This window comes from Melitaea cinxia, chromosome Z (genome assembly GCF_905220565.1).
Source record: "Melitaea cinxia chromosome Z, ilMelCinx1.1, whole genome shotgun sequence".
NCBI lineage: Eukaryota > Metazoa > Arthropoda > Insecta > Lepidoptera > Nymphalidae > Melitaea > Melitaea cinxia.
In genome coordinates this window covers 5,728,606-5,756,488 of record NC_059424.1, presented here as the reverse complement: position 1 = coordinate 5,756,488, position 27,883 = coordinate 5,728,606, and the positions used below count along the sequence as shown (strand labels likewise).

Below are 27,883 nucleotides of genomic sequence, written 5' to 3'. Positions count from 1 at the left end.
ACTCCCGATTACATTAACAAATGCTTTTCTTCACTAAATACAATTGCACGTGAAAGTAATCAAGATTCAATAAATACATTGCACAATAACATACATCTAATTTGAATTAACTATGTTATATAATTATTACTTATTGATAAATAAAATGAAAATAAAAGAAAAAAAAAATGAAAGTATTTAATGATTATTTACAATTATTTTTCTATAAAAATCAAGCCCTGTTCCGCTTCACTGTACATTCGGAGTAAGTACACTATCATTGAAACAATTACATATAGATATAAATTTGATAAGACACTTAAAAAGTCTAATGTTGTGATGTTCCTTAGAGGAAAATTTAGTTTAACTAATTTAGGTTCACACAACACAGACTTACGTCGACAAATCGTTAAATTACTAATTTAATTATTTAAGAATAAACAATAATCTAATGTATAATTCGTTTTCAAACCTCGAATGAGCTTTTATAATACATGCGCGGGTCGAAACGAATTAATTTTTTAATATCGAATTCATTAATCAACAAATCAAATACAAATTACAATTGACATTTTTATAGATATAAAAATTAATTAATATATTAGTAAAACCATTTTGTGAATGTCTTTTTCTTAATGTCTGTATACTGTGGACCCCAAATGAAAGAGACCTAACAATTTGTTGATATAATCTGTAGCTATTCGTTTTTCATGTCGAGTTTTGACACGAGCGGGAAACGAACAATTCGCAACTGGTTCGCGTAGTCGCACACTATCGCGTCCTTGAGCGGTAGTATCTGACGGACGAAGATACAGCCGTCGCTTTGACCTGGATAGTATATGAACAATGACTTTTTACTTTGATAATCAATATTAATTCTTATAAATACAGAATCTATCGCGTAATAATTGTGTTTGCTCGCAAACGAAAAAAAACCGACTTCAATTACACCGACGAGTTATTAACGTAGATCGACGAAATAATAGTCAATTACTACGCGTTATCAAAGATTACTCAAAAAGTAGTTATCAGATCTCGATAAAATTTATATGTGACCACATGACACACACCACCTTTCAATTAAATTAAAAATTATGAAAATCGAAACACCCAATAAAAAGTTCTGAAGTAACATACATAAAAAAAATACAGTCGAATTGAGAACCTCCTCCTTTAATGGAAGTCGGTTAAAAAACGAGTAAGTTTTTTACGTTCAGTTTAAATTTACAAAACTCTTCCTATAGTATAAAATACTGTCATGTGTGCAGTTTCATAATTACATGAGCGTAAAGTCCAAGTTAAACAAATAATGTTTTACAAATAATTAGAATACATCGATCAATAATTGCATTTTATGCCGTAAGCACAATTCGTTACGTTTTTAAAAAGATCTGATACTTTTCAAACTGCTGGATTTTTACAAAACATAGCTGAGAACCACAGCAAGGAACTTTAGTTTCACGAAAAAGTCCTCAATAACGCATCGGAAAGATAGACATTGGTGTCAAACAAACACGTCTTACATCTTTTTTCGCTTCGAGGGTTAAAATACTTAATGAAACTTACCAAAAAGCACTCTTCTTATGACGTCTCCACTGCTGAGGTCGTAAGCGGTAAGTCCGCTACGGTCTCCCATCACTAACATCGTGTGAGTCAAGGGTAGCATTCGACTCATGTAGTTGAGACCCTTAAAACAATTAGGTGATTCTACAATATTTTATGTATTTTTGTGTCTATTTCGCTTCGTTTTCAGTTTACAGCAATTATATTCACTAGTAGTTATGCTGTTAATTAATTTATACCGGTATGTAAAAAATAGTACCCAAACATATGTACAAACACCTCTAAAATAAAAAAATTAGATAATCCTTTGGAACTGTGAAATAAAAAAATACTTCTACCATTAACTAATTTTATTTTATTTCATTTTTTTGAGAAATCAACTTATGTGAACATCTATAACTGTACAAATAACACTATTTACCAGCAAATAATAAAAAATATTTTTTAAATCTGTTTATTATCGCTGGGCTACCGCAAATATCGGTTACCGAGCCTATCCTTATACCGAGCCTCCTCAGGAGCTTTAGCCACCTTACTCACCACAGAAACTACTTGAGCGCACTAATATGGCCGTGATCTTCTGTAAGAGCCGTTTTTTAGGGTTCCATACCCAAAGGGTCAAAACGGGACCCTACTACTAAGACTTCGCTGTCTGTACGTTCGTCGGTTCGTCCGTCCGTCTGTCACGAGGCTGTATCTCAAGAACCGCGATAGCAAGACAGTTGAAATTTTCAAAAATTATGTTTTTATTTCGCCGCTATAACAACAAATACTAAAAATAAAATAAAATAAATATTTAAGGGGGGCTCACATACAACAAATGCGATTTTTTTGCCCTTTTTGCTCGATATTCACAAAATACTTAATTGAATATTTATTTTAATAATAAAATAATAAAAATATTTAGGGAGGGGGGGGGGAATAGTTTTTGTAAAAAAATACTTATATTTAGTTTATAAAGTGTTGTGGGAGCGATGCGGTGGGGCGCAGGCGGCTCGGCACTAATATGCACGGTATTACCTGCTGTGTCCACAATAATACCATTTCAGTACACACAATAAGTAAATAATACACACTTACAATGTGAATAGAGTTAAGCATATGTCCCTGGAAGCGATCCCATATACAGAGCCGCTCGTCCGAGCCCGCGGATACGACATACGAGGCGGTGTACGCTAGTGACGTCACAGCGCCGTCGTGCGCCTGCATACTGTACACGCACGCGCCTGGAACAGTATAACACGAATTTATTACGATCGATTTTAAATTAATACGCAAAGTATACTTAACCCGCAAGTGGGCACGCGTGGGTCGAAAGGACCCAGTACCTCGATTTTTGTTCAATAACTTTTTAAATTTTAGTTACTTCAATGGTCGCGCCAAGTACCTGCAAGTTAGTATAAAGTCTGCCCACACAACCCGCCTCAGCCAGTTTGCGCTCGGTGCTTAATAATAGACAAATGCATACAAATATTGTAAAGCTGAAAAGTTTGTTTGTTTAAATACGCTAATCTCAGGAACTACTGGTTCGAATTGAAAAATTCTTTTTGTGTTGGATAGTCCATTTACCGAGGAAGTTTATAGGCTTGATATTTTAAATTACAATATGACCAATAGAAGCTGAGCATTAATAAGAAATATTATGAAAATTAAAATTAAAATCTTTTTAAAACTTGCGTTACGTACACCGGGTTAAAGCTACCAAAAAATTATGCATAACGGAGTTGACCGCAATTGAAAGTTGTAAAAAATTCTCGACAACATACGAAATCTTTTAAAATGAAATCATTGTAACCTTTTTTATTATAATCAAGTTTCTTTTAAAATAGTGCATTATTTACGAAGGTGGTTTCATTGACACGATTATTTCCATGTATGTTTATTTTAAAAAAAATGTAGCTATATCAACCAGTTGTTACCTTTTACACAAGCATTAAGTTGCTTACTTTAGGAACAGACGACCGTGTGTGAATGTTATAAGATATTTAATTATTTACCTTTGAAGATTATACTTTTAAAATAACTCTACAACGAATTAATTATCACAAAAAATTAAAAGGTGATTTTATTAGCCTGGCATATTAATCTTTACAAATGATAAATAATTCATCGACAAGGCAATTTGATATTATATATTTTTTTACGATCATGACGGATTATTTAGGAGATGATGTAAAATCAAATTAATGAAACGACGCGGCGTCGCGTCGGATGCCGGGTTAAGTTGCCCGAGATGCACAGTTATGGCTTAAAAATATATTATGACGTTTTTTCCTCAAATTAACGCTGGTGAAACCGCGGGGAACAGCTAGTATCCAATAAGCCGTTGGTGTTCTTCATAACTATATTAATTCTTTGCTGTCTGAAATTAATATTTTCTGTGATACGCAGTATTAACAGATTTATAATTATTTACTTAAGCTAAGTAAGGTCTTAGACATTTATATTATTGACTAGCTGTGCCCACGACTTCGTCCGCGTTTAACTTTTTTATTTATGAACCGATTGTCATGAAACAAACACTACATGTTAAGTGAAGCTTACCACAATATATTAGTGCAAGCCACATCTAAATTGAATAAGCCGTTTCTGAGATTAACGTGCACACACAAACAGAAAAACAGACAAAAGCTCTAACAATCCTTGTCTTATGTCCTATTCTCGCTGATAAAGGTCCATATAATGTTTTTTTCCATACATTCCGACAGCGATCCGTTACATTTTTATTATATGTATTAACTATACCTGTGCGTGTCGCTCTGGTACGCTTCAGCCTGTTTCAGATCAGATCAGATCAGATCAGATCAGATTCTCAGACCTAGCCGATATGCACACAAAATTTGGTAAAAATCGATCCAGCCGTTTCGGAGGAGTATGGTAACTAACATTGTGACTCGAGAATTTTATATATAAGATTTTATGGTTGGTTGTATAAATATATATACAACCCGAAGGCAGGCAACTAAATGCTTACGATTTACGTAACAGCAAGCATATTTTTTTTAAATGTACATATACGCTTCAGCCTGTAATATCCCACTACTGGGCCTAGGCCTCTTTCCCCGTGTAGGAGAAGGACAAACACAATTTTTTACTACAAGTAAAAAATTTGCCGCACAAATGTAAAATGCATGTTTACACACAAGCACTCAATGACTCGCATTACGAAATGAGTTCATGCATCTTCATGTCTTTATTATAGTTTAAATATTATAAGATTTATAAGATTAGATTATTTCTTTCCCGTTTAGATGTGTGTCCTTATGGGCCTCCCCACCGTGCCTCGGAGAGCACGTTAAGCCGTCGGTCCCGGTTGTTATCATAAATACCTGATAGCGATCGTTACTCATAGTAGGGAACATATCGGCCAACCCGCATTGGAGCAGCATGGTGGATTAAGCTCCGGTTGTTCTATACAGAGAAAGAGGCTTGTGCCCAGCAGTGGGATGTTACAGGCTGAATCGTTTGTTCATTCGTTCATAATCTTTGAAGTAATTACAAATATTACCAGTATGTAAGTCCCACACGCAAAGTAACCCGTCCTGTGATCCACTACCCGCGATTGTAGGCGTGGCGTGGTCAATGAAACAGCTCGTTATGGGCCCACAGTGACCGTGTAGTGTCAGCAGCGGCGTTAACTCCGAACTTGAAAACACCTGAAAAGAAGGTATCTATTTATACAAAACAATATAAAATTAATTATAAAAATACAAGTTTATTTCGAAATTTTACAATGTGTACATATTATGTAAATTATTGCAAAATTACTTTAGAACATAACCGTTTCAATATTTAATTTAAATTGTATTGATCATGTAGGTACTGAAGACCAGAGCCAAAGCTACCTTGAGTTTGTATTAATTGCCATTTTACATTACAGCCCCAAAAAAAATTAGAATTGAATTATGATGAAACCTCAAACTCCAATTTAGATTAAGCCTTCATTCTAGTTTAAAATCATCGTCATTACTAAATCTTAGCTAACATTTTCGAATAGCGATTTCGAATACTGTGGCTTAGACTTGTCGAATACTAAAATAATTTAATTAATTTAATTAATTTTTTTTTTTAATTTTAATTATATTTTTATTTAATTAATATGGCCATAAATTTTCAACAACTGAGGTAGGGCACAGCAGGAATTTCTTGCTCAAAATATGGAGTAGTCCGACTGGGGAAGTACCCCGACCTTACAGAAGATCACAGCTAAATAATACTGCTTTCAAGCAGTATTGTGTTCCTGATGATGAGTAAGGTGACCAGAGCTCCTGGGGGGATTTGGGGATTAGGTCGGCAACGCGCTTGCGATGCTTCTGGTGTTACAGGCGTCTATAAGCTACGGTAATCTCTTACCATCAGGTGAGCCGTACGCTTGTTTGCCGAACTAGTGATATAAAATAAAAATAAAAAAAACAATCACAGATTAGCGATATTTATATGGTACCTTTAGAACGTGGTCTTGACTGCCGGTGAGGATGCGGCCGCCTTCGGAATGTAATTCCGTGATTGGTTGTTGGTGCGGTCTACATTGTGCGATTCGGACGCATACTACTTCTGCAAGGCATATATTTGTATTCATTATTAAGATTTAAAAATAATACTATAAATACGATTCAAAAGTCGCAGTGAAGTACCGATGCATGTTTAAACAAAAAAAAATGGAATAACAAAAGCACGGGCATAATAAGCCTGTGGATATATCATTTAAATAAAAATACTACAATAAATACCTTTCGGAGTTGTTCAAATTATAAAAAATAGAACGACTGCCTTTGACTTTACTGTATATTGGTAAATATATATTTAGCATCTCTGAAGTAACAAAACGGATAGTACGGATAGGATTACCTTCAATTAAAATGTATTATTTCTCCGCCAACCACCAAGCCAGTTTGACAAACATTCAATTCTTGAAAAATCAGTAGTCTCTTTATAAGCAAACTATTGATTGTATTATTACCATAGACAGTTTTTTGAATATGCTTAATAAATTACCATCATTATCACTATGATCTGCGTCGTAGGAAAAACTCATACGACCCTTGTGCTCTTCATCAAGCGTGTGCCCGCTTCGAATTGACTCCGCCGAGCCTGTTCTTTTATGTGCTGTCATGGAATAATAAATTAAAATTAACAAAAATCTGGACAATATCTGTATATTATATACATATAGAAAACGAGATAATGTCTAATCTAATAGAAATGTCTTGATATTTATTGTAATTCATTATTTTTGTTTTTAGACAATAAATAGTTATACGGTTAATACATTAAGATAGAGACATTTTTATCATTTAAGTCGATGACTTTATTTGAGCTCGTTCATATAAAAATTTTAGAATTTCTGTATAATGAGAAAAAGCAAAACATATACTATACGTGACACAAGAGCGAAGGAGTAATAATAAACTATGATGACACCGTATTTTGTCTAAGCATGACGTAAATAAAGATATTTTGCTACCTACTATTCTATATATTAATTACATATTCTGGCACATCGCATTTAAGTTGATATTAAATTAGTACTAATTATAATTAGTACTGCAATCAATATTTTACATATAAATAAATCCCTTTCTTCTTTTTCCCTTGATCACGCTATAACTTAACTGATTTCCTTCAATTTTTTTTAAAGAGTTTTCTAATACTTTCGAACGATACAATCTGGGTGCCTTCAAGGCCAGAGTGAATAGGCTGTTATTGGGCAGGCATGCTCCACCTTCGACCGCATCGTCACTTAACATCAGGTGAGATTGTGGTCAAATGCCTGCCTATTTGACATAAAAAAAAAAAAAAAAAAAAAAAAAAAAACTTTGTAGAAGGTCCTTGCGAAATGAAAATTTAACAAAATGCACTAACTTCTCCTGTGCGCCGTGCTGAAACGCCAGTCGACGTGCGCGCCCGAGGTCGCGTTGTACGCGTCGAGCCGCAGTAGCGCGAGGTGTCCGGACAGCGAGGCGGCGCACACGCGGCGCGCGCCCGACAGAGCGCGCGCGTGCGTCACTCCGCGCCCGCCCGCGCGCCGCTCCACGAACCACCACACGTTCTAGACCGTATTGCACATGTGTATGACGATATAGACATATATACATATAATAAAATGGTAGGAAAGTCCAAACTGTACATTGAATATTTTTTTAAATGAATACTTGGGGTGTGATCTACAGTCGACACCGAATCCAAAAATATAGTTTTTAGAATTTTTGTCTGTTTGTCTGGGATAAACTCAAAAAGTACCTCATGGATTTACTTCAAATTTGGCACGAATATTATTAAGAAGTCGGGTCAACATATAGGCTACATATTATCACGCTATCACCTACGAGGAACGAGCAGTGAACCTTTATTTCTTCAACGCATTCTGTAACACCGCGTAATATAACGACGCATATTTGAATGTTGTTGTTATTATGTTAATAATAACCACGCTATAAGCTAGCTTCACACTATAAATATCACGCAATATAAGTAACTTAGGCCGATAAACATAATTAAATGAATATAAGTAGACAAGACAATTTTAAAGCAGCGCCATCTATGAAATTTTTCTGTAGATATGAAATGTAAAGAAGAAACGAGTAAATGAATGTTATTTTAAAAGGTATAATCGTAGGTATTTTTGGTGCTGTATAACGTTTACGCAGACGACATCGCGGGCAGCAGCTAGTATATAATAAACTAGCTGACCCCGCAAACGTTGTTTTGCGATATATGTTATTAGCCTCCTCAATTCCTCCGCCTTGTAAATTAGGGTTATGAAAAATAAATGTTGGCCGATTCTCTAACCTAGCCGATATGAACACAAAATTTGATTAAAATCGGTCCAGCCTTTTCGGATGAGTAATAATAATAATAATAATAAATATTTATTTTGTTTTCTCTCGCACAAAATAGACACAAAATACAAATTTCAACAATAACGAAGCAAAATCTGTGTGAGAGACTGGCGACTGTACTAGGAGACCTGTATTACAGATTGCCAGTCCCTCCACATCCGGACCGAATGAAATTTAATCAATTTGATTTTATGGTTGGTTGTATATATATAACCTTAAAGCAGGCAACTAAATGCCTATGATTTACGTAACAGCCAGCATATTTTTAACCAACTTCCAAAAAAGGAGGAGGTTCTCAATTCGACTGTATTTTTTTTTTTTTTTTGTGTATGTTACATCAGAACTTTTGCCCGTGTGGACCGATTTCGGCAAATTTTGTTTTATTCGAAAGGTGGTGTGTGCCAATTGGTCCCATTTAAATTTATTTGAGATCTAACAACTACTTTTCGAGTTATATCTAATAATGTGTTTTTACTTGACGCTTTTTTCGTCGACCTACGTTGTATTATACCGCATAACTTTCTACTGGATGTACCGATTTTGATAATTCTTTTTTTGTTAGAAAGGGGATATCCCTAGTTTGGTACCGTGATAAGGAAACTAGGATCTAATGATGGGATCCCAGAGGAATCGAGGGAAACTCTCGAAAATCCGTAATAACTTTTTACTGGGTGTACCGATTTTGATAATTTTTAATTTAATCGAAAGCTGATGTTTATCATGTGGTCACGTATAAATTTTATTGAGATCTGATAACTACTTTTTGAGTAATCTTTAATAACGCGTAGTTGCTTGACTAATTTTTCGTCGATCTACGTTGTATTACTGGTCGATGTAATTGAAGTCGGTTTTTTTTTCGTTTGCGAGCAAACACAATTATTTTTAAATGTACATATACGCTTCACCCTGTAATATCCCACTACTGGTCATTGGCCTCTTTTCCCGTGTAGGAGAAGGATCAGAGCTTAATCTACCACGCTGCTCCAATGCGGGTTTGCAAGTATATTCCCTACTAAGAGTAACGATCGCTATCAGGTGTACATGATAACAACCGGGACCGACAGCGATGCATATGTAAATAGTACATACAAAAATAAAAATAAAACACATTATACATAAGACTCGGGACGGCAATCGAAACCGCAACCCAAAAAACCCAGAAGGCAGGTTCACTGTAAACTACACCAATGGGCTATATTATAAATACTATACAACATGTTATTTAACTGGTGTCCTTCCGTTGAGGGCCATTTAAAGATACACGTAGGTACCATAACCAAAATTATAGTAATATAGTAACAAAATATAGTAACCAAAATTATAGTGAATGAAAAATATTAAAAAAAGAGGAAATTAAAGCTTATTACTAAGTAACTTTAAAATGGACATATTTAAAAAAATACTATAAGATATAAGTTAAGACGATATAAATAACCGACTATGAATAAGTTAAAAAGTATAAAGAATAACGAAAGATACATAAGGAACTCTCGGGATACATGGCTGAAAATAACTTACCATTAATTTACCAGTGCTAGCCTCCCAAAATTCCACCCTCCCATCAGCGCACCCTAGTATGATGAGGTCATTGCAAAAGTCCATACACCAAACGGGGGATTCCCTCATCGGCCTTCCCCTCCAGTTAAGACCCGCACTATCCACATCACTATTAGTTCTACTGTTTATTCTATTACCACCCCTATTTCTTAAACTATTAACGGAGTTCTCACTTCTATTGAAATCGAAAACACTTTCATCACTAATGTCACTATCTTTACAAGCTGCATTCAAGTCTTGTTTGTTCATGTATAAACTATTTAGTTCAGAATTTGTCTTCGAGTTTGCTTCGTATACTTCACTGTGTTCTGTGAAGTAAAGGTCTCTGTAACAATAACAAAGTAAGATATAAATAACAGATATTTTTTTCCTACAAATCAAGCTAATTTGCACATAAGTTGGTTTCTACTTTCATAGCAAGCAACAGCTACTTATTCATATACGTATTTGGCAATATTAATTCCAGATTTAACAAGATTATTGTAAAACTCTACCTGTATGCTTTGGCAAATTCATATTTAGTGTTCTCGGCCGCAGACAGGTATTTGTTGTCACCGTATGAAGCGTGAAACTTTAAACCGCTTAAATGATTGTTCAAGCCTTTTCTTAGTCTGGGAACATTCTGCGAAAAATAATATATTTTTAAAACAACTAGTAAGAGTATATAGTGATGAAATAATGCATAGTGAGAAAAAATTGAGTAGGTCAAAGTTGGTTAAAATACTTAGGTTCTGTTTGCCTTTGTTAATCAGAGGCATACCGGACTTCATTTTTTTCCCTACTGAGGTACGATTTTGGTGAGACCGCATGTCGTGTATTATCTGCTAGATATTTTCTAATAGAAATGGTATTTGAACAACTCTGAGTGATTTTATCTATAAACAAATCAGCAAAAGTAACATAATAAAAACAACCTTAATACCAAAATTAGTTGTTAAAAAATATAGCACTGTTGTTTGACTCTAAATTAATTTACATTTTGTTGCATACCTCTTATAACTATATAGTGCCTCAATTTCAATTGTACTTACTTCATTCTGTTGTTGAACCAATATGTCAGGACTTTGACGCGCTGTAATAATATATAACAAGATTTAGTTTGACTTTGACATCAAGCATTTAATGTTTTGAAAAAATAACATATAATGATAATAACATATAAATAACATAAAATTTGAAAGTTACCCCGAAATCAAAACTTACGTTCAATTGTAATTTGTTGATCATTACATGGTGTTCGTTTCGAGTTAACCTTTTCAAAAAGTTCCATTTGAAGCTTGAAGTAGCTGAAATAGTACATAGTACGTTATTAGTAGTTTAAATAGATGTACATAAACAGACTGTAGTTTTTGACAGTTCTGTAGTTTTTTTTAGACAAATGAATTATTCATAATTTAAAAAAATCGCATACATTGCCAAAATTATTTTAGGATTTTGATATATTTATTTATAATTTTTCGACCAGTACACAATAAATTAAACACTTCTAAATTAAAACAATTTTTAACAAAAAGTCATAGAAGAAACAACATGAGATTAATTACACTTACGCGCAACGGTCTATATTCGTTACAATTTCGCCGTTCAACGAGTCCCAAACTTTGATATTGCCTTGTAAACATGAGCTGACCACCTTTTCTCCATCAGTCACTAGGCATTCCACTTCTTGACTGTGTCCTGCGACAACCAATGGTACTGCTTCCATCACCAACTAAAATATTTACATATTTTTTTTATTATTTATTAATTACCAATAAAATTCTCAATAATACATTACAACAACACAGTACAACAGAATTCACAGAGGTTTATACTGTTTATACTTTATACTAGGGATACACACATCTGATTATTTTAAGCGTTACTTAACAGAATTTTGTGTGTTTCAGCGATGTACAGGAGTTTGTATCACTCATCACTTCAGCCTAATACAGTCCAGGCCTCCAAAACTTCGCGCCAAAAATGGCTTGAACTCATGTGTTTTGCCCTTGTATCACTAATTAAAGAAAAAGAACATCCATTATTATTTTTTATATTACCTGTACTGCCGGCTGCTTGGCGATTATCTTTTTATATTCATCATCTTCGTTCCACGAAGCACGCCATTCTGCATAATGTCGCGAGCACACGCATCTAAAATAAATAAATAAAAATTTAACTTAAAAAAAGTCCTCAGTTGCCTAGAGTTTTTTGTACGGTACAAACGCAGTAAATGAGAAAAAATATTTTCACACCGCGGTTCGCCAGGCATGGTATATGACCAAAAGGTCGTTTACATCTAATTTTATTGATAAAGGCAGCATATTAAAAAAAAAAAACTGAACAGCTCGGAAACATTTGTATTCTTACCTGTACAGTACCACCATCATGTACGCAATGACAGCAACACTAATCGTACACAGGATCGCCAGCAGGAGAATTTCCATGGGAGTAGTTGGATATATCGGAAGATCCGCCCCTTTTCCCCATTGGTGGCCCGGAGTTTTACTGTCAATTGAGTCAAATTCTGTAACAATGTTAAAATTAATGTTAGACCAGTATATATACTCTTAAGTTTGACATTATGTGCAGTAAAGCAGCTTTCTTTGCCCGATCAACATTTAATTTTAGTACTCTGTTGTGCAATAAGTAGAACAAAAATAAAACAAACTTTGATGTAAATGTTCTTTCAACTAATTGAGGTAAAATAAGAAGCTCATATCACCAAATTCAGCATGACTGTTTGAATATCAAATCGATACTTAAGGACGTGATACTTGACGATCATAATTATATGACAAAAAAAATACATATTACATAAATATTAATAAGCTTCTAAGTAGAGTTAATCAACAGTTATCTAATTAATTATGCGTCGTCTGGACACCCTAACTGCGCTGTCAACACAAAACAAGTACGTAGGTACTTATGTAGGTACATTTAGTTATCGCGCGGTCGTTTACTTACGTCCAAACGGAGCCACGTGTTTACAGGGTAGCAGGCTACCTTTGACAAACAAGCATGATCCAATCCCCTTCATACTTTAATACTGGCTTAAGACAGACAATAATACCAAGATATTCCATTCATCTATTACGTAAGTCGAATTTTGCTAGTTTTCGACTCCTATATTTTACTCATTATAAGAAAAAATAAGAATATGCCGACCTCCTGTTGATAATTTATTACATAAGAATAAAAAGGAAAAAATGATGTATTCGTTACATCATGTATCATCGTTTGTTTTGTATTAATGTTTATTTTTCAATGTAACAATTTTTAGAAACGTTTATCTATACGTACAAAGAGAGTAATAATTTTTATTTTTTGGTACTAATAAACTGGTTTTAATTATTCATCTTTACCTACATAAGATTTTCGATCCAAGGGCTCAAAACCCACTTGTAAATGATGACAATGTTTTGTTACACAGACTTAGAAATACCTTTTTTTATTATTTTTTTACGAGGGACATGTCCATCATGGATACCCTCCAGCGCGGGGGCGCCAGAGGGTTTTGCAGACTCCTAATGACTCAAAAACCACCACGTGTGAGCAGTCGTCTGCCTGGGTGGGGCGAGATGGGGTCGCGCTAACATTCGCCACCTTTATTTAGACTTAGAAATACCTGACTTAGCAAATAATTTTATTGAGTTAACTTTTTTTCTCGCATATTCCTAATTTAGGCTTCTTGTTTAGACTAATATTTCGTTTTGGAAACTTTTATGATATTAAAATCATGAACGCAATAACGAGTGTTGTTTAGGCAAACAAGGGACGACTAAACCACAAGCGGGGAGTTCCCGGGAGCCGCGGTGTGGGTGGCGTGGGTTCGTTGCCATGGAAATGGAAATCGTTTACTTATACGCATCCGAGCGAACCTCAGCGTCCTCGGCACTCGCGCGGTTGACGCTTTTTTAAAGTATAATTTCAATTTTGGGCATTTTTGTTATCTTTCTTAATAACTTTCGAGACCTCCTTGTAAGAAAAAATAAGACATGGTTGACCCCCCTCACCTAAATCGTCTTACGTAATAAATTAAATTAAGCAACAAATTTGTTGACTAGGAAAATGATGTGAACTTGGGACAAAAAATAATATAAACTGTGGCCTATCTTGGTATTTCCGGCGTATTTAAAAATGGAATTATACTTATTTACAACGAATGTCAATCATTAAAATATCTATTAACCTACATAACTACACCAACCTTAACATAAATGTTCAAAGTGAGCTCCTTCTCGTGTAATACACAGTGCGGCGGTTTAACACGAATGGGTTACTTTTAACACTTTCGAAAGCACTGGTGATTTTTAATTTCAATTCCTCTCTGTTTGCATACAAAATGATAGCCCCCGGCAAGCTATCATTCGCACGAGCATAGTCATGAACCATGTCAAAGTACTCTGCATTTGTGTATTGATAAGCCATACCTAATTGCTAATGATGGGTCACACTCACACACGACAGATTAGGTATACGCGTAAGATTTGATCGCTAGGCGCGCGCCCGTGGGAAGATGGGCGTACTCCGACGTAGGAAACATACGGCGGCGCTCGCCCTAATGACCTAGTAACCTACTAATCGAATTAGCGGGAATTAGAATTAGCCACGGGGCGGGAGTTGCGGGTGGCAAGCGGTACACTACAACACCAAGGCCGCACGCGCCGCTGGCATGGCTGGAAATGTGTCCACAATTCCACATTTCATTTATGTAAATTGAAATTTAAGAAAATTTTGTCAAAAATTAAGTTTCTATTTTTTACATAATTCGAATGAGAATCATGTACCGAGTATCTTCCTTAAATATTGATGGCAATTCACCAGTCATCTTGTATAGTACATATTATTGACGAAGTAACTTTATTCATAAAAGGAAAACACAGATAGCACAAGCTAATATAATTAAAAGTCTTTATAGCTTTATTTTTATTTAAATGCGGTAAAACTGAAAAACGTAAATAAACTTTTCATTCAAAACTTTTACTGTTAACATGTCGCAAGTAATTATTAGTAATGATTACTTTGAAAATTTCAAAAATTAAAATCAATCTGATACAGTCATTTAATTTACTTCTTTATCTACATAGGTAAATAAAAAAAAAAAATAGTTACAAGACTCCACCATAACAAACATACGTACGTACATCGCAAGTTATAATAAAAAGTTCTCACCGGGTAATATTTCGATGGGGTCGAGTGCGGCTGCCAGAGCCTGCCAGCGAAGTGGTGGCGGGTCGCGCTCGTCCGGGTGTCGCAACCCGGCTGCCAGCTCTGGACCGACTCGATGACTCACTAGCAACGGCGGTAGCACCACCACGTACCTACCGGCTACCGACTCGTTGTATTGAGACAGGATTGCCGACCAGTGGTATGGAGATAGTCTGAAACAAGCACTCTAATGTTAGCACTTGAAGAAGTTTTTAATTACGAACATACAAAAAAATGGAACAAATTCACAATTTAAGACACTTAAGTAGGAGACAACAATATTGACCAATAAGCGGAAGAAATTAAATTTAAATAAAGTTTAGAATAAATGTTTAAACAATGGATAATACAATACAGTAATACGTAGAGTCGTAATTATTGCCTGATATAACGATACTTTTGTAATATTCACGGTTTGAACTATTTATCTGTTATCTGTATAACCCTATCTAATAAAACAGAAGCATTAAAATGGACTTACTCTAAGAAGATTACTTTTACTGTCTGATAATATCGGTTTTACGAAAACGTCGTTGTCACGTACATGGTATACAATACATATACTATGTATATCCCATATAAATAGAAATGGATTGCTAAATGTGTTGTTAAACGCAAAACTCGAGAACGACTGGGTCGATTCGGCTGTTTTTTTAATTATATTTCTAGCTAGCTGTGCCCTCGACTTTGTCCGCGTGGAATTTAACAAAATACTTATTGCTCAGTTCACAAAGTTATAAAATAAATTTTCTAAAATAAAAGTAGCCTAAGTTACTCCTTACTACATCAGCTATCTGCCAGTTAAAGTCCCGTCAAAATCGATCCAGCTGCTTCAGGGATTAGCAGGAACAAACAGACAGACAGACAAAAATTTAAAAAAATGTCATTGTGGTATATGTACCGTGTATACATCCACATGCATTTAGTAAAAAGCGGTTATTTTAATATTACAAACAGACACTCCAATTTTATTTATTTGTATAGATATAGATACTTTGTCGAAAGAAGGTCCCTATGTAAGGAAAAATGAGGAAAATAGCGTAGAAACTTGGGAAATTACCGTAAAAAGGTAACGAATATTTCACTCAACTTTCCGCAGGTCAGGAAAATGTCTTTTAGGTTAGCTAGTTAAACAAATAAATACTTTTGAGAATTTTCAAGTGATAAATATCCACAATATTCATGAATAAATTTGATTATCTGGCTCATCAGCTGAGGTCTTATGCCCGTGTATACTTCACTCTCAGCATTCTATTATCTAGCAGATAATAACTAATATGGTGAAATTATCTAATGAAAAAAAAAGTTTAAATAGTTTCATTTTACCATGGTGTATGTAATTAGTCCTTATTTTCGAAAAATAAAAATAAACTAATGTTAACTTACTTTAAATGTACTTTGTACTTTAAATGTATGTATTTTGAATTTAAAGTGCAGTCTTGCTCTAAATATCGTTACAAAGATAAAAACATTTTTTCTTTTGCACGTCATATTTATTGCTATTACAGTGTGTGAGTTTAATACATAATAAACCATTAAAAATATAGAAAGCCTAATCGGAGCGGTCTCCACTGGCTGCAATACAGTTCATTAAACGTTGAGGCAATAGAAGCACGCACTCTTTCCACGGGAAAATTCTCACTGCCAATCGTATGGATTGTTTTAGGGACTCCAAGTTATCATGGCATTCAGAGCAAGCCATACTCTCTAAAACTGACCATAAGTCTTAATCCAGCGGAATCAGATGATGACTAGATGACGGCCAGTCTTCAGCTCTGATGAAGTCCGGAACGTTGGCATCTTTTCTAACCAAGATTGGGTTTTTTTTTTATGTCACTAGGTCGGCAAACAAGCGTACGGCTCACCTGATGGTAAGCGATTACCGTAGCTTATAGGCACCTGCAACACCAGAAGCATCGCAAGGGCGTTGCTGACCCAATTCCCAATCCCTCCAGGAGCTCTGGTCACCTTACTCACCAACAGGAACACAATACTGCTTGAAAACAGTATTATTTTGCTGTGATCTTCGGTAAGGTCGAGGTACTACCCCAGTCGGGCTGCTCCATATTTTGAGCAGGAAATTCCTGCTGTGCCCTAACTCAGTTAAGTGGATCGAGCCTTATGACCCGGTGCCGAGTCTTGCTGAAAAGACCACTCTTGTTTATTGAAAATGGTGTTGTTAAGGGGCTTAACTACCTTATCGGGAATGGTAGCTTGATACACTTGGGCCGATGTTTTGATACCTTTTTCACAAAAATATGACTCAGTCACTCCTTTATAGCTAACAACCCACCAAACCATCACTGAAGTCGGATAATGCCCACGTTGTAATCTGTTACCTGATTGGGAAGCTTCCTTAGAGCTTTGAGCATAAATACGGTCATTTTGTTTGTTAAAATATTGCTCAATTGTTAAAAATTTCTCATCCGTAAACAATTTTTTTCTGTGACCTCCCTTTGCGTACCGCTTAAGTATTTGTTTTGATTTTACCACACTATCCTTTTTTAAATTATTAGTTAAGAAATGACCAGTGCGTCTCTTATAGGCTGCAAGTCCTAAGACATCTTTTGAAATACGCGATATGGTTCTAGGTGCTATCTTCATATCCCGAGAGAAAATCTTTTGCTTTCGGACAGGGCCTCTTCGAATTTATTTCCCTTACTGCTTTGATCGCCTTTGTCATACGAGAACTACGTAGACTGCCAGATATTTTTCTGTCACAAACAGAGGAGGTTTCATTGTACCGAGCGTATTGAGTTTTAAAAATTGTAATAATAATAATAAATATCATAATACCACTCCACTTTAATGTCACAAAGTATTTTACAATGTATAGGCGCGAAAATGAGATAACACAATGAACAATCGTATAAAAATGCTGTCATTTTTAATTCCAAATTCAAATGTAATATTATGATGATATAGCATATGATATAGCAGCACATAGATAGCTTACAGCTTATTATAACTATAACTAATACAGAATATGAATAAATAAAAAAGCTAATAATAAGCTACCACATATGTATAGACATACTATTGTAACAGTATTTAGGGCCAGACTATGTAATATTTTAAATGTAATTTTAATTTTGAGCAGGTTTACGTTAATCTAAAACAAAGTATATAGTATATGCATTGAGTGCTACTCAGTTTGCATTTTAATCACACAATTGTTTTTGAGCACATATCTCAAGTTATTAATAGTAGTGATAAACAACAACGCATTGACGCCATGGTCACAGCACTGGCGTGTGGCTGTTGCGCTGGCGGTTGCGGGTTCGATCTCCGCACATGACAAACATTTGTATTGGCCATACAGATGTTTGCCGTGGTCTGGGTGTTTGTGCTGTTCTTGAGGATCTCCCCACCGTGCCGCGTAGAGCACGTTAGGTCGTCGGTCCCGGTTGTTATCATGTACACCTAATAGCGATCGTTACTCATAGTAGGGAAAATATCCGCAAACCCGCATTGGAGCAGCGTGGTGGATTAAGCTCTGATCCTTTTCCTGATAATTAGTACACGGCTACTTTAAGAAAAAGTATAATGAATTAGGTTTTAATTTTAGAAGAGTAACAAAGTCATCAAAAAGAACTTCTAAATCTATCTTTGTTACAAGAATTTAAAAGTATATCTTCAATTTGACAGTTCTTCTGAACACGTTTTTTTTAACAAAAATATATGCGAAAAAACTAACGAACAATGCACAGCCTAAAACAAACAAAAAAACTACAATTTGAAAATAAACATTCTAAAGATACTTATTAGATATTTAATTCTTTTTTAACAAAAAATAACTGGGAAATTCACACCTCACTTCACAAAATTCACATTTCCAATTTTCTTTTCACTTTTAAATTTTTCCAATATTTTCAAACAAAAATCTACATACACCTAGTCAGTATTTTCTGACATCATCATTTAACACTTGCAATTTGGTAAATGCTGATAAACGTCTCTCAAATACTACTCTATTATGAAACTAAGCAATACCTATAATGATGCCATTGTTATATGAGCGAATTGAGCATATTTTCATTTAGAACCCTTTCGTTCTTAACTTTTTAGTTTTGATCATTCAACAAATTGTCGGTTGAGGTGGACCACCAATCGTTTAGCAGAAAAATCTGGATTGCTTAGTAACTTAGTATATCCAATCCGTATGTAAACAAAGATCTTCGCCTCGTGGCATCGAATTTTGCTTTTCAAAATAAGTAATTTAAAACGATGAAAGAAACCGAAGGGAACGAATGAGCCTGTCACTACTTGCTCATTCTTTCCGCGCCAAGCTTTGGCGGATCACTTCCGAATGCTTTTAGAGACAACCAGTAGTTCGCAGATCACCGGTTAAGAATCATTAATTTAGAAAAAAACAACTAATGAGTCGTAGTTTACTAACAAATTATTCAAAATAAAAATGTATAATTATTTTAAGCAGCGATATTTCTAGTTATAATAAAAAATTCCCTAAAGTAAAATAATAATTGTTTGCTGGCAAACGAAAAAAAAAACCGACTTCAATTACATCGATAAGTAAGTAATACAACGTAGGTTGACGAAAAATAGTCAAGTAAATCGGCATTATCAAAGATTACTCCAAAAGTTGTAATCAGATCTTGATGAAATTTAAATGTGACCATGTGATAAACATCGGCTTTTGATTAAATTAAAAATTATCAAAATCGCACACCCAGTAAAAAGTTAGGCGGATTTTTGAGGGTTTCCTTCGATTTCTCTGGGATTCCATCATCAGATCCTGGTTTCCTTATCATGGTACCACACTTTGGATATCTTCTTTCCAACAAAAAAAAGAATTATAATATACATATATGGTTGAATTGAGTAACCTCCTTCTTTTTTTAAATCGATTAAAAAAGTCATGTGTTGTCATTATAATATTAAATTATACTCTATTTCACGTACGATGGGTACGGTGACACATGTCAAATTAACTCTATAGTGAGGTGACCATGCATAATTAATTGATGTAATTCGATTATCGAGTACAAATGCGGTTAACCTTTAATCGATTATATAAAAATAAAAAAAAATTAACTGCTTATTAAAAATTAATCATCGCTATAGTGAATAAATAATATTTTAAGGGTGGTATTAAACGCGAGAAATGATTTATCGACAAACCCATTAACACAGCTCACGTGGCAAATTTATTAGTCGTTCGCCTTTACCCTCCCGTACTTTAGTCGAAGAATGAGCAGTGTCGTCTGTCCATACTTTGCCAACAGTATGATTGGCGTTCAACCATGTCTAGTCAAGGAATACTACGTTGTTCCAATCCGTAATGTTTTTCGCCTTTTCTAAGAATGTCACAAAGTTTTCACGCACTTTTCCGTTTGTGAACTTTTTTTTATTTTATGGAAATCCAATTTTATTTAAAAGTTGCCATAATGATGTCACACTTCCATTAAATAATTTGACACCTTTCAAAGACGTTAATTATTGTAAAACTGTGGGCAACTCATTTCTCCGCCAATAATCATATTCAACCTCAACGACCAAACATTTATTTCCTTTGCCTCTTTTTGGGAGTCGATAACTTATTATCTTCCATATTGGTGTCACCATACTTTTCTTTACTTACTTTTGACACTAAGCTGTGTGGCTACGGCAATAAAGAATATAGCCACCAGCGTCTCTTCCCGTGGGTGTCGTAGGAGGCGACTAAGGGCTAACACAGTTCCACTACCACCTTGAAACTTATAAAGCCAACTGATAGCGGGATAACCATTCATCTGCTGGCTTTGAAATACACAGGCCGAAGACGGGTAACAGCGTCTTCAGTGCGACAAAGCCGGCCCTGCGGTCACCAACCCGCCCAGCATGGTGACTATAGGCAACACACACGAGTTCACGCCATTTTTTGGCACGATCTTGTGGTGGCCTATGTCCAACAGTGGACTGCGATAGGCTGAAGTAATTTTTGACACTGTATTACGCCTAATTTCAAGTGCCTGTGCAACTCGATCCACTATGTGGTTGACAGATAATAATGGAACGCTATTTTCTCACTCTCGTTCAAAGTATTCCCGAAAGCGGACAACCAATTGACTGTTTGAAACGGTCTTCTTTTGTTCTTTTCGGCATTTTACAGAACAGAACACACACACAAAATGAATAATTAAAAAATAATAATAACAGAACTTAACAACAATAAAACAGCAACAAATAAAACTATAGCAACTGGCAAACCCAAAACACGGGAAGCATACAAGAGACAGAAAGTACTGATTGAGATATCTCGAGTCAGTGAGATGACGCGATTCACAAGATGGCCGTTACGATTATTTATTTTAGCCGATTACTACGTGTCAATCCCTATCATTAAACGTTTCGTTTCATGCCTGTAATTTTAAGTTATCATTTTTTCTGTACCTTTTTTATTTTGTTTAAAATGTAAAAACGCATATATAAATACAATTTCAATCTAATCAAGCATTATTATTTGCTTTGGAAACTAATTGGTGATTTTTAAAAATTTATATTTATCCGATTTGTTGAAAATAGTGAGCGTGTATTGGAACATATCAAATGTCACCATACCCATCGTATGTGAAATGGATTATAACTGAGGTAGTGCCCTACCTACAGCAGGAAATTTCTGCTCAAAATATGGAGGAGCCCGACTGGGTTAGTAACTCAACCTTACAGAATGTCGTGTAATTTAGACCCAACAAATTAGGCTATATATATTGACAACCATACCAATGACTCTTAGCATTCTATTTACGAGTAAAAATATAATTATTTTTTTATGATTACTGATCTAATGAATTTATTATATAGGTATGTATTTGACAATAATCATAATAAATATTTTTTAAGCCTCGAAGTGTAATTTTTATGGCCTAACACAAAGTATTGATTTCAGTAACTAGTAAATAATAATTGTTATGTAGTTATAATTTGGACAATTAATCCTATCGATATTTATTATCAAGTTATATTGTATCTGTATTGTTTATGTACAAATTGACATGTAGTTAACATTAATATATTTAACATCTTATTTGTTTATGGAATAAATTAATATATGGAAAAATGCTCACCTAGACAATGTACGATAATGTGATGAATGTTTAAACAAGACTGTGTCATTGGCATCTTGAATTCCTTTTTCTGTGTCCGTAGTCTCCAGTAATGGTGAGAAAACCAAAGGATGTCGGCTGCTATTAGTAAAATTCATATAAATTTGTTGATTTGCTTCCTTCCTTTCATTGTATTGTTTTTGATAATCTACAGTACTCTCTGGCTTCTCGACTGTGGTTATAAAGTAATCAACGACTCCCGAATTATAAACAATCATAGATATCCAAACCAGCATCCAAACCATAAAGGCTCTTTGAAAGAATCTCGTTCTGGCCCACATATTAACCAGCCGTATCCGCTTTGGTACTTTGTTGTCTTGTCCACTCGGGCTAGAGTTTCTTTTAGCAACTACATCCGTTGGGCTGTTTTGTGCCAATCCGTTCAATCTAGGATGTGATTTGGATTTTGTCATCCTTTGAGGGGAGTATTTATAATCCTCTGTGTAGCTTGTGTCGAATCGCCAGTGGAGAGCATTGTTAGCACTAAAGTACTCTTTTAACTGCAATTTCGAGTTCTGTTCCGGATAGAATTCCATTCGCCTCACGTCTATACCAAGTATCGTAGCAAAAAATACCATTTGAATGAAATAGTCTGAAATTAGACTAACAATCATGAATATTGAAAATTCCTGAATGAACGGCACGAATGTAAAGAAACTGACTGTCAAAATAGTTATTTCCGTTAAAAGATTCTTTGTTATGGACCACCCTTCCTTGCTTAATCCTTGAGCGAGCCGAATCTTCACGTCGAGCCTGGAGTCCGTCGATGTAACACTCTTAGTGAGAACAAGAACGTTTTCTAGACCGACGATTATTACTAAGTAAGGGAATATTTCTTTTCCTTGTAAACTCAGCGAAAATCCAAAGTAAAAACATATTCCCATTGACATTGATAAACTTCCGATAATCGTGAGCACGGAACAGGCTGCTAGACCAAATTTCGATTTAATGAATTCAATTTTTCGTACTGAAAAGTAAACATACAGAAAAAGCCCCACAAAAGTAATCATTAGGGGTACTAGTTCGTGGTAGTTGAACTGTCCGGGGTAGTACACGAGGGTCACCTCGTCGGGATGTGTTTTGGGTGTGTCTTGGTGTAGCGGATACATTTCCTTGAGTTTTTTCGACAGCGAATCGATAAACCTGTAATAAACAGTAGGATAATAATAATACCAAATACGCAAAGACAAATAAAACAGATTAGATAATGAAACGAACAAGCATATTACTAATTTGTGACATAATTTTTTTACCTAACAACAAAAACATATAAAAGTTAACATAGTCCAGTTGATATGAGCCTAGTATCTTTAACAGATATAACAGACACAATCTGGCAGAAATAGATTTAAAAATTATTAAAATTCTCGTCTCCATTACTCTTAAAGTTATGCCAAGGGAGTCATTCAAGTATTACGTAAGCACCGAAGGAGATGATGGTCTTAGTGTTGACAATTATGGATGTGACATGGGAGCCAGAGGAGTTTAGACGGTTTTTACGTCAGAAATATTTATTTAAAGTTAATATTATATATTTATTTTAAGTTAAGCCTACTAAATTTAGCAAAATTTAGTCGGTTTTAATTCAAGCAAATATGGCTATATAAAAACAAGAATGAGACCTATAAGAGTGGCTGCTCGTCGTGCTAAGGTGCGATGTGCATAACATAAACTTCAAACGAACATCAAGATGTTGAATGGTTCGAAAAGAACAATGTCGATATCATGAAAGTGAGCACACACAACATTGAACAGCAAATATCCAATGTCACCGAAAACTTGGAGTCATAGTTTTAAGTCCCATAGACAGAGAACAATTAATTTGAATTTATTAAACAGAAATATATACATGTTATTTATACGCTTCAGCCTGTAATATTCCACTGCTGGTCATTGGCCTCTTTCCCCCAGTAGAAGGATCAGAGCTTAATCCACCACGCTGCTCCAATGCGGATTGGCGGATATATTCCCTACTATGAGTAAGGATCGCTATCAGGTGTACATGATAACAAGCGGGACCGACGGCTTAACGTGCTCTCGGGGGCATGGAGGTAAAACCCGCAAAGCCTGCACAAACACCCAGACCACGGCAAACATCTGTAGGGCCAATACAAATATTTGTCATGTGCGGACACATCGAACCCGCAACGCCAGCGCAACAGCCACAAACCAGTGCTGTGGCCGTTGCGCCAATGCGGTGTCATGTCTTTTATATATTAAGAATATTTAAATACGTTTATGAATGCTGAAAATTTTCTTGAATTAACATGTAAATATTAATTATGGAATAATTTCACATAAATAACAATAAAGAAACCTAAATAGATTTATAAATATATGACATATATTATAGTCAGCTTTTAAGGGTTTAGGTGACTTTCGCCGACAGAGGTAGGAGGGGGTTAAAAAGTACTAAAATTCTAATTACATAATAACTTGAATGAACCCAAAAGACTATTTAAAAACTAATTTACAATTTTTTAACTAAGTAATATATTAGTATGGAATTGAAATTACCGTTGATCGACATTTTGATAGAATATCGTGACGGCGTATTGCAGTACACGCGGTCGTACGCGGAGCGGATACCGTTTGATGCCCGCATCACGCAGGTGCATACCGAAAGCCATTTCCGCTATCGATGCCTTGCCTTTTTGAAGATTCTGTTCACATAATAATTATTAAAATTATAATTGAAAATTTTATTTGTATTGTTTTGCTTTAACTATGTAGTTATTTCTTTATTAGACTTTTTATTAAACATATTATTTAATGACGCAAGCGATCACTGCTATGATGAACGTTTGCGGGTTTTGATACTTGCATTAGATATACACTTGTACGTATAGGTCAAATAAATATTTACTGTGGTCTGAACGTTTGTGCTTTTATTGTATTGGTAGAATTAGCCATAGAAGCAATAATTTGTACAAATAATCTAATCACACACACACAATAATGCATCTATGTAACTACAATAATCCAAATTTATTTGGAAACTTTGTGTAAATAACAATTTACCTGATGTGAGTATATCGTGTTAACAATATTGGCATCCAGAGAAAATGATTGCAAGCTTTGTTGCCAGAGATTTGCCGGAGACAGAAGGAGACAGCTATATTCTGGTAATACACTTTCAAGGCTCGCCTTGCTATCCCTTCTTTTGATTCCTTCAATTTGGTAACAATGCTGCAATAGTGTTTCCTTTCTGCCAACAATGTGTTATATAAATTATGGCTTGTTTTTAAAGCTCTAAATATTTATAATATAAATAATTAAAAAAAAAAAAAGTAACAAGAACTAAATAAAAATAAAATATATTTAACTTTTAAATTACAAACATCCACACATTTTGGAATATAAATGATTAAAATACTACTGAATTAAATTAAATGAAAAATTTGATTCTTAGTCTGCTCTAATTTTTAACAATAGCTACATATTTGCAAACATATCAGTCAACACACAGGCCACACTAAACAGGTCATTACTAAAATAACATTAAAATATGAATGTAAACAAATATTTACACAAATAATAACTTTCGCCAGAGCTTTTTGCAAGCAGCGGAATGCATTTGCATTAACATCCTTACTACTAAATGTATAACCAAAGGCAAAGCACAATGAAAGTTGTTTAAAACGCTTACTTAACTTGTATAAATTTTATTTTTGTATTAATAACATAATATTTAGTACAATCGCATATGTATACTTTGCAACAAATTTTCAAATATTTACTACAATAGATTATTTACTGTTATTAAAATATAATAATAAAACCAATTTTACATACATTAGCATTCGTTTTTGATATTACATGAGGCAATTTTATGTTTTTAATCATTACATAGTATAAAACAAAGTCGCTTACCGCTGTCTGTATGCTTAGATCTTTAAAACTACACAACGGATTTTGATGCGGTTTTCTTAAGTAAATATTCCAGAAGAAGGTTCATATGTATAATACATGCATAATATAGCAGAGGAAAACTGATCATTAGTATGTGTATAAAAGAAATTCAAATTACAACAAAAAAAAAACTGTTGTAAATGTATAATTTCCAACAAAAATAAGAAATAAATAACACTTATTATATAGTATATTTTTTACTAACGTGTCAGGATCCTCGTGGTTGCGAATCGTTTCCAATAACCGAAATACTTCTTGCAACGGAGCTCTGAACGCGTCCCACATTTTTAGATTGTTATTCCATGGTGAAACTCCTTAAAAGAAATTATTCAATTTTTTTTCTCATAATAACACATTTAGTCTGCTTATAATAGTAGTTACATAAAGATATTTGTAACATATTAGAGCATAGTTTATTTATAGATTTTTTATTTTACCTTAATTAAAGAATACTCACCTATTCTCATTATTACTTGATGTATGTGTAGCAACGGTTTATCCTTAACCCACACATATGGAAGTTTCTGTGTTTCATTATATAGTAATTCTAATTGGAATGGTGAACCTAAAACAGTTTTATTAAGTAATTAGACTGATATATTAATTAGTCGTTATCTTTGTTCAAATAGAATATTGTGTATACACTGTTTAATTTATCGACTAAATTTGTTACTAGTCTTTATGAGGTGGTGAGTAAAATTATGACATGTTTTTAAAACATTTATCATGAAAATTAATATAAAAACATAATTTAGTTTTAATAATATAATGATGATTAATGATTAATTAATGACTCGCCCGTTGGCGCAGTTTGTAGTGGACCTGATTTCTGTTCTGCAAGTTGCGGGTTCCATTCCTGTCTGAGTCTGTGTGTAATATAATATTTGTATTTATATATGTACTATATCTGTGTATAAAAAATAAAATGGTTATAACAGTCGGCTGTTACCTGTAACACAAGCATTAAGTTGCTTGCCATAGGAACAGACGAAAGAGTGTATGTTACATGATATTTATTTATTTATAAAAAACTTAATCATTTCACTTTTTTTTACATAATTAAACATGTACTAGCCTGTGAGACAGTTCTTAGTGCTGCAGTCTGACATCACAGCATGTTCATTACTGAGATGTAAGTTTACAACAGTCGGTATGTTTCCCGGTAGAGGTACATTCAGTAGCGGATAACTGTAATAAGATAACATTACTGTCTACAAGAAACATATTTTTGATATTTTTATTTCTGATATTGTTTGTTATAAAACATAACAAATAATATTGACATATTCTATTAGAGCTGGTGTTTGCTACTTACCAACATAATAGAATGACTGAGAGTGCTAAAGTTATTGCCACAGCAGGATATGATGAACAGAATAGGCCATAAGTATAGTATATCTGTGCAACCCTCTCTGGTAAAGTGGTTCCTGCCATTATTACTATCAAATCTTAGAAACTGCGTGGTTAAAATCAAACACTTATGAACCCATTGCTCATTAATTTACGTCACAAACAAAGTGAAGTCAACGTTTGAACGCAATTAGGTTAAAAAAGTAGTCGATATCACGGATGATTGCATGTCCAGTCGTAATAAGAGAGATTACTTGGGTCTTGTGCATCATTCATTGACATACCGCTACAAGCACTGTGCTGTGTGCACTAATACAGTATTACATCAGTAATCACCGATTCACCGACCACGCAATTTTGACAGCACTATGTTGACATTTTATCGAA

General features: G+C 34.4%; 1 protein-coding gene across 1 annotated transcript; it reads right to left on the bottom strand.

Moving 5' to 3' along the window:
* Nucleotides 1-163: 163 nt before the first annotated feature.
* LOC123668527 (sterol regulatory element-binding protein cleavage-activating protein) lies at nt 164-27,580 on the bottom strand. Its single transcript, XM_045602261.1, has 22 exons — nt 27,462-27,580; nt 27,222-27,334; nt 26,604-26,711; nt 26,352-26,460; nt 25,256-25,442; nt 24,752-24,897; nt 22,196-23,377; nt 15,093-15,301; nt 12,288-12,444; nt 11,978-12,071; nt 11,489-11,649; nt 11,142-11,224; nt 10,970-11,010; nt 10,433-10,560; nt 9,900-10,263; nt 7,405-7,591; nt 6,538-6,648; nt 5,987-6,096; nt 5,051-5,198; nt 2,623-2,768; nt 1,546-1,666; nt 164-807 (listed from the first exon to the last, which is right to left on the bottom strand). Exons 1-22 carry the CDS (start codon nt 27,578-27,580, stop codon nt 677-679), a joined length of 4,155 nt encoding a protein of 1,384 aa, XP_045458217.1. The 3' UTR covers nt 164-676.
* Nucleotides 27,581-27,883: the final 303 nt, after the last annotated feature.

Excerpts from the sequence above, each read along its gene's own strand:
- LOC123668527 (XM_045602261.1), bottom strand. The coding sequence starts at position 27,580 with ATGGCAGGAACCACTTTACCAGAGAGGGTTGCACAGATATACTATACT. Across the intron at positions 26,712-27,221 it reads CACTAAGAACTGTCTCACAG|GTTCACCATTCCAATTAGAA; the intron begins GCTAGTACATGT and ends AAACTGTTTTAG. Across the intron at positions 11,011-11,141 it reads TCAACAAATTACAATTGAAC|CGCGTCAAAGTCCTGACATA; the intron begins GTAAGTTTTGAT and ends ATATTATTACAG.